This window comes from Callionymus lyra, chromosome 7, assembly GCF_982586985.1.
Source record: "Callionymus lyra chromosome 7, fCalLyr1.hap1.1, whole genome shotgun sequence".
Classification (NCBI taxonomy): Eukaryota; Metazoa; Chordata; class Actinopteri; order Syngnathiformes; family Callionymidae; genus Callionymus; species Callionymus lyra.
This window is the reverse complement of record NC_141824.1, coordinates 22712233-22719804: the sequence shown is the minus strand read 5'-3', so window position 1 is coordinate 22719804 and position 7572 is coordinate 22712233. Positions and strand designations below refer to the sequence as shown.

The 7572-nt window shown below is 38.7% G+C and overlaps 1 protein-coding gene across 2 annotated transcripts; it reads right to left on the bottom strand.

Annotated features, from left to right (window-relative positions):
- Window positions 1-608: 608 nt before the first annotated feature.
- Window positions 609-6190, bottom strand: c7h19orf47 (chromosome 7 C19orf47 homolog). Of its 2 annotated transcripts, none has more exons than XM_087796285.1 (8): window positions 6156-6190; window positions 4094-4181; window positions 3862-3976; window positions 3717-3798; window positions 3303-3428; window positions 3155-3229; window positions 2011-2084; window positions 609-1937 (listed from the first exon to the last, which is right to left on the bottom strand). In XM_087796285.1, exons 1-8 carry the CDS (start codon window positions 6172-6174, stop codon window positions 1434-1436), a joined length of 1083 nt encoding a protein of 360 aa, XP_087652411.1. In that variant the 5' UTR covers window positions 6175-6190; the 3' UTR covers window positions 609-1433. The 2 variants fall into 2 exon arrangements, with proteins under 2 accessions (XP_087652411.1, XP_087652410.1); XM_087796284.1 differs by having other exon boundaries at window positions 610-1937; window positions 3080-3229.
- Between the last annotated feature and the right edge of the window lie 1382 nt (window positions 6191-7572).

The following is a 7572-nucleotide window of genomic DNA, read 5'->3' as shown; positions in this document are numbered from 1 at the left end:
CTGCAGGAGAAAGACAGTAATGACAGGTGGTGTCAATAAAGAGACTCGACAAGTATTTGAGGAAAGAGATATTGTTTTCCTCCAAGTATTCAACTATTCCTGGGTTTACATTGACTTCCCTCTCACCAGGAAACTCTGGATGTACTAACATGATCAGAACCACTTTGACTTTGCAAAGTTATTTAGATTTTAAAATCCCAATTAAGCTTTTTTTTTTTTAAACTTTCAGCACATTGAAACTTGGTTTTTAAGCCACATATAGGAAGACTAAATGCACAATCTTATCGTAATGATGTCACAATATTTTGAAGATTCCCAAGAAAATATGACTGGAAGAATGTCAGCAAAGGACTTCTACAGCAGTCAACAAATGAAAAAGTTGAAAAAACTCACATTTAAAAACAATTATATGCATGAACAATAAAAGAAAATTTGAGTAATAAATAAAATAACCATTCACTTTTCTTTCCTTTAAAACGTTTTGTGGTACAAGGTTTACATCAGAAGTAAGATAAAGATACAATTTAAAAAAGGAAATTGATGAATACATTTGTTACCACTTGTCTTGTATTTGGTGAGTTTTTCTTTTGAAAATAGAAAAAAATAGCACATTGACATCAAAAGTAAATTCTTAAAAAAAAAAAAAAAAGTTGCATGTTTATTGTGTTTTCTTCTCACAAGCCAGTACACAAGCCAATATAGTCAGATATCCGGTAGCGAGTTGTTCAACAAGTCGACCAGAGTGCGCGTGACAGGAAAAGACGGACAGAGTGATGGACTCTTTGTTCTTTTAATAATTTATCAAGCACTTATCAGGCTCCATCATCAACAGTGAACTGCATGTGCTCACAGTTTCAACATCGTCAGTATTTACAGGTGGTGTGAACAGAACAACGTTCCAGCAGCCTTTGTTTGAAGTCTTAATATGGCAAAGTGGTAGAAAAATATTCTGCAGTCGTGTCAAAGAACTCCACCAAATATTGCATTTGAAAATTAGAAACTACTCATGCAGGTTTGGACTTGGTTATAAAAAGTGTAACGTGATAAAAAACGTTTTTTAAAGAGGTCCTATGCTTTACTTGATCGTCACATCAATACAAAACATCGATAGTAAACGGAAATCTTACGTCACTTTAAACCGAGTGTCTTACAACGATGAACCTAAATCTCTGGTAGCACAGTTACTTCATTATAGGGGGGGGTTTAGGAAAAACTTTTTACATAAATTTAGGGGGAAACGACCACCATACTGTCTCTGTGACATCATGCTCATGCCATTCATTCTGAAGTTAAAATGGTGAAAGGTTTTACCTGATATCATTAAAAAAAGAAACACCTTGTGGAGGGGTGACTTAAGATTTAAAAAATAAGGAGCCACTAGTTTAAAAAAATAAAAGAGGGGGAAGTGACAACATTTCTTTGAGGATACCGTGTTAGGTTTTCCTGCTGCCCAGTCTATTGAACACACTTGCAGGCTGACCGTCCATTCTCGCTCCCTGACTGTCCCACGATCGTGCCGCTCCAGCGGGCCCAGTGCTGCTGCTCACTTTAGGACTGGCTATGGTGGGTTTCTCCGCGGCTTTGGGCCTGGTGCTGGTCACCCGGTTGACCTGCGTGTCAGCAGGCGGAAGAACTGTCCGTTGCTGCGCGGTGGTGGCTTTGCCCAGTCTCTGGAGGACGCTGACCTTGGCCGGGGTCAGGCCGTTGGCGCAGGAGGAGGTGGGCGAGTTGGCCGGAGGTAGCTTGAATTTACCCCCGAGTCGTCGTAGTGTGGTGGGCGGCGCTTTGACCGGCGGATCCTTCTTCTGAACGGGAGATCTCTTGAGGACGCCGGCGTATTGGAGGACGGATCCTTCGCCGTCGCTGTCGTCCTCGACGTTCTCAGCAACGAGCTCCACGGCTCCGGCTTTGTCCAGGCGGCTGAACACCCCGGTCGGCTGCACGAGGCAAGTGAGAGATGAAGATACGTTTCTGGTCCCTCGACTGTGAGTCACTGGGACGACACTTCACCTTGTTATTGCTCGTTGTTGTATCGACCTTTGACTCGGCACCCAGTCTTGAAAACACCGAGGTCCGCTTCAACCCTGTGAATCAGAAGCAATATGACACGTTTGCTTCTCCACACAAATTCATCGGCAGCAGGAGAGTCAGTTGGGTTAGAGAAGTTCACCGTGAAGATGTTTTTAAACTAGAGAAAAAGCACAAAAACAGCTGAAATGATTGCGCCTCAGATTTTTGTCTTTAAAAAACGACTGAAGGGTTGCGAGAGGAAGAACAACAAAGAATATGTTAAGTACAGGCAGAGGTGGATGAACATCAGACTTTGAGAGAGAAAGGGAGAAGGCGGCGACGTAAGGAAGGATGCTGAGGAAAGAGAGGACACTTAAATGAGTGGAAAGACACAACCAGAAAACCACAGTGATTAGAGAAACAATTGTTTTTTGGAAACAATGGCTGCATCAAAAGAAACCATATTGATGTGTAGGAAACTGGTAAATTATTAATTAAAAATTATTATTATGAAAAATTGCTGTATTTGCTGTGGATAATTTGGAAAAAAACTATTTCCCGAAGGGGACCTCCTGAGGGATCAATAAAGTTATATCTAAACCTAAACCTAAAAAGTTTACACCAAGTTACACAATCACACACACTGATGGGAGTAGACTGCACCATCAGGATTAAGCGTCTTGCTCAGGGACCCCCTGCCACAATCCTATCTGCAGCTGGCACTGAACCTTCAACTTCATACACGACAAGCTAACCACTTCGGTTACGAGTGGAAACATTCTTCTACTTTATGTTTTCTTTATTTCCTTAACCTGATATCTGCCTTTTCACAAGACAAAGAGCTGATCATAAGAAAGAGTGTTGTTGTTATTGGTGTTAGCATGTGTGAGACGAGGGACTCGAGCAGTAAGAGGTGCGACACTGAAGCATTAGTAGCTACAAACACCACAGGGATGAAGCATTAAAGTTTAGTTGGTAGTTGCTATGTTATTCTACAATGGGTTAGTCGTGTCTAATTTTTTTCAGGCAAGTTGTCGACGAGGCGCCCAGACCACCGGGTCAGGCCTACCTTTTTTGGCCTGCTGGGCAAGGATGCGGCGTGTGCGCGCTGTGGTGCCTTTGGGCATGTTGACGATGTACTTGCCTTCCATCTCTGCGGTCACACGCCGGCCCTTGGCTGCTGAGGAACCGTTTCCCTCGTCTGCTGGCTGACTGATAACTGGGAGAGAGATAAGGTTCCGTCGGGATCAAAACAGCCGCAGGTGGAAGACGACCCCGTCTGTGATATTTACCTGCTTTACTGCTCTTGCTGGCCGCCACGTTGGACACGGTGACGGAGAGACAGTTGTCAGTGCGACGGGCTGGAGTGGGTGGAGGTGAATCGTGACTCAAGGCGTTGGCAATCATGCGAGTGGCAGCTGAGGAGATAATTAGGTTTGATTTTAAACCTTTAATTTCACATATGTATTCCAGACATTTCACCAGTTTTATCAGTATTCAACATTTAACATTAAAATGTATTGTGTTCGACTACTTACTAAATCTGGCAGAGAAATACATTTTAATTAATATAGTGAAAGAAAATATCTGTCTCAACCTTTAAATCACTGCTAGAACAGGAAATAGTCTTTAGTCACGACTGAATCTTCAGATGTTAATTAATAATAGCTGCTGATATTCAAGAAACTATTGATCGGAATACTCACGAGTGTTGGCGGTTCTTCGTAGCTCAGCCTTTACGCTAGTTTGACCTGAAGATATCGCTTCGGTGGCCATTTTGCACATGTCCTAGAGGCAGAAACGAGTGTTATAAGACTCCATTTCTAAATCAGAACACGGTTTTGAGGTTACCTGTCGGTGAACTTGTTTAGCGTGTTTTAAAATGGCGATGATGTCCCCGACGACTGTAATACCAAGATCTATCATGATGTCCTTAGTGAGATCCATCAGCATATTTTTCTGGATCCTGCAAAGAGCATCTAATAAATACAACATTCTGACCCGAACATTTACACACACAAGTTACAAGGAAAAATGCTACATGAATGGATTGTGTGAGTATTTTTCGCAATGTTAAGTTTACCTGTTGTCCACGAAGGAGACTGCATAAGTCACAGCAAGACTAGCTGGGATGCCTGCATCCTTAAAAAACTGTATCCACTCTGACGTGGCTGAAAGAGAGACATGTTCAAATGTATTAAATGGTGACATTAGGAGGATTCTTTAGCCAGCACCAATGAGCACGGCTGTGCAACTGTAGTTTCATTATCTGGCATTCATAGGTTTTCCTTGTGTTTCACTGTCGTGTAATTGTGGTCCTCGATCCAACATCCAGATAAAGTCTTATGTAAAAAATAATCTCAAATAATAAACTGGTACAAAACAATTAAGCCAGTAGAATAAATAACCTGAACTAACAATCCATACTTTTGAGAGAAGGTTTTATTAGGAAATTTCAATACATGTTTATGGAAACTTCACGCTGACATGCTTCCCCTCAAGAGGACTCATTGTATGTTAGAAATAAAAAGTACCAGGTGAACAATGAGGAGGCAAGAGTGAACTAAGAAAAAATAAACATTTTGATGTGCAAAGATGGATTGTTAATCAAACTTTAAAGCATATTCTCATTGCAAGGCCAGTTTTTGAAATCAAATAGAAAAAGGGTACAGACACCAAGTTAAAGTAAGTTAGTTACATTTTTTTAAATTAAATTTAAGGCTGTCTCAAAAATTAATATTAATATCCATTTCTTTCTCTGTATATATAGACCATATCTATAATTGATGCAGATTGATTTTGAAAAATGCCTTCCACAAAATACACATTGGCTGGTACACGTTGATTGGTAAAACTTTCAACCATAAAGATGTTGGATGGACAGACAATTTTCTTTGAATTTCCATCTCCCCATGTTGCCTAAAGCAACTTTCTCTTTACGATGTTGCTACATGAACATGTAGAAGCAACAGCTTCCTTCACTGGCTGCCAGTTTCTTTCAGGATCGATTTAAAATTCTGGTTCTTACTTTCAAAACTATTAATGGTCAGAATCCTCCTTCCATCAGTGATCTGATCCAGCCTTACACCCCAGCTTGGGCTCTGAGGTCTGTGTATCAGAAGAATCTAATGATGGTTCCTGAACACTCTTCAGGACCAGAGGAGAGAAATCCTTCCAGGTTGTTGCTCCTAAGCTTTGGAACGATCTTCCTCTCTCTGTGTTTGATGATCTACCGAGTCCTTCAAGAAACATCTTAAGAAAATGTTATTTGTGCAGACTAGTTTCTGGGACTTCATGTCCTGATCTTTTAAGTATATTTTTTAAACTGTGTATTATGATTCTTAAAGCGCTTTGTGACCCTGGTCTAGAAAGGCGCTTTACAAATAACTATTACTTACATATTTTTTTTAGTTCTGCTACTGTCATTGCACATAAATCTGTACATTAAAAAATAAGGATAAAGGATTCGGCGAGATACCAGAGGAAACAAAGAAATATATATATGTCCATGTTTGATGTTGAATTCTATAATAGTTCAATGACTTAATTTAAACTAAAGGTTAGCTCAACAGATAGTTAGGTTCTCAACCGGCTGTCCGGAGACATACACAGTGTTTCCCACATGCTCGCCAGGAACAGCTGGAGGCTATTTTTGAACAACATTAGGGGCAAGTGTTGGGTGGTAATGCAGAATAAGATTCAGAAAAAAAACTACTGAGTTGAGGATCAAGAGGACATACATATTATAAACTATAACCCCATCATGTCTAAACAAAGACAAATAAATAAATAAAAGAAACATTAAAAGGAATGTGACCCATTTATGTACCACGAATGTACATACACGTTTAGTAAAAGGGAAATTATAAATAAACGACGTGACAATATGATAAAACAAGCAGTAAAGATGCCTCGAGTGTTTTCTTTAAACATCCCGCCTGAACATTATCTGTATCATTAAACAACGCTGCTGTGTTAGCATCTGCATTAGCTTCGTGTTCTCCATCGACGAGTCGCAGCAGCAACGAGGGTCTAAATCGAAACAAAACATGGGAAAAACGCTTCTGCTCCGTTCATTGAAACATTCGGTTCACGACCACAAACCAGCGAATAAGAATAAGCAACCCGGGCCTTTGTGCTCTCACCTGTTGTTACAGACGCCATGTTCACTCGAATGAAATGTGACGTCACCAGCAAGGTTTTTACTCTTTGGTTTTTGGCTATACAGTCGAATAGTGTTCTACTGCCACCTAGAGGACAGGAGTAGAGAGTGTCAAAAGTACCTTTTTTAGGAGTTTAGATATCTGGCTAAAACTACCAAATTACTGCACATGTAAAAGTATATGTATGTTTTAGGTAATTAATGAAATATTTAAATCTAAATAAAAAAGTGTTTATATATCAGGTCTTTTAAATTTCTACTATAAACAGTCTATTATAATATTTATAATAATAAATCCACGGTTAATCTAAAAGGTTTAATGTCGTTGTTTTAAAATGAATTACGTCGTAAATGAACAGGTTTTTTACTATCAGTAATTCACAAGTTATTATTTTACCAATTGTTTTTTTAATTAAACAAACCACGTCATAGTTCTAGGTGGACACTAGATGGCGACACAGACTAGACGAATATTTATCTTGTACTCGAAAGATTCATCGCGGTAATGTACATGGTTTACAAATACCACTGCCGTTGGTTTATACGTTATATTTAATCGCGTTGATCAACATAAAACCTAGACCAGGTAATGGAAATTCTACAATATATTGTTAAATATTTTTAAACATTTTCTTTTACATTTAGATTCATATTCAGTAACGAGTCACACAATAATTATGCTTATAGAATAAAGGCAAAACACTTTTAATTATGTTAATTCATGTTTATTTACAAATCAGAAAATAAAGATTGTTCTCAGAAGACATTTGAAAGTAAGGAACAGAACACATGAATAAACACACATTTGTGTTTTGAAGATGGAAAATAGAAAACATAATGAGAACTTTTACACTTTGATGTCATTTGATCAAACAAATACAAAAAAATAACACATTATAACAATGACAAGTTTTATACCAGAACACCTTTTCGGGTTCTTTTTCAACAGTATTCATTTAGTCTATTGTGGAAATGATGTTTAATTCACAAAGTCAAATTTCACAATAACATAAACATTGGTGAAAGGAATGCAAACTTCTTTGAACAGCACAAAAATATATATTTTTTAAGATAAGTTGCCACAAACCCTCTATCATGTTTTCTTAAAACTAAATGTTGCTTGTGAGGAGAGAATGGATATTTAAAGCAATATATAATCACACCCCTCAATGTGTAGCACTAAGTCTCAGCACAGTAGGCTTTGCTACATCGTGTCTATGCATCAGTAAACTTGACGAAAAACGAGTCAGAGTAATTGTACGGGACTTGTGAAAAAATAGAAATGCATTGCAACATTCTTGTCATCATAGAAAAATAGGAAAACTCTTAATCAGCGTCCCATCTCTGTACATGTGGCTGCATGCGGTTCTGATAAAATAGATCTCATCGTCCTTCAAACC

Coding starts and splice junctions, on each gene's coding strand:
- c7h19orf47 (XM_087796284.1), bottom strand. Junction 3,429..3,716: donor ACGAAGAACCGCCAACACTC/GTGAGTATTCCG, acceptor TTATCTCCTCAG/CTGCCACTCGCATGATTGCC. Junction 1,938..2,010: donor CAACAACGAGCAATAACAAG/GTGAAGTGTCGT, acceptor TGCCTCGTGCAG/CCGACCGGGGTGTTCAGCCG.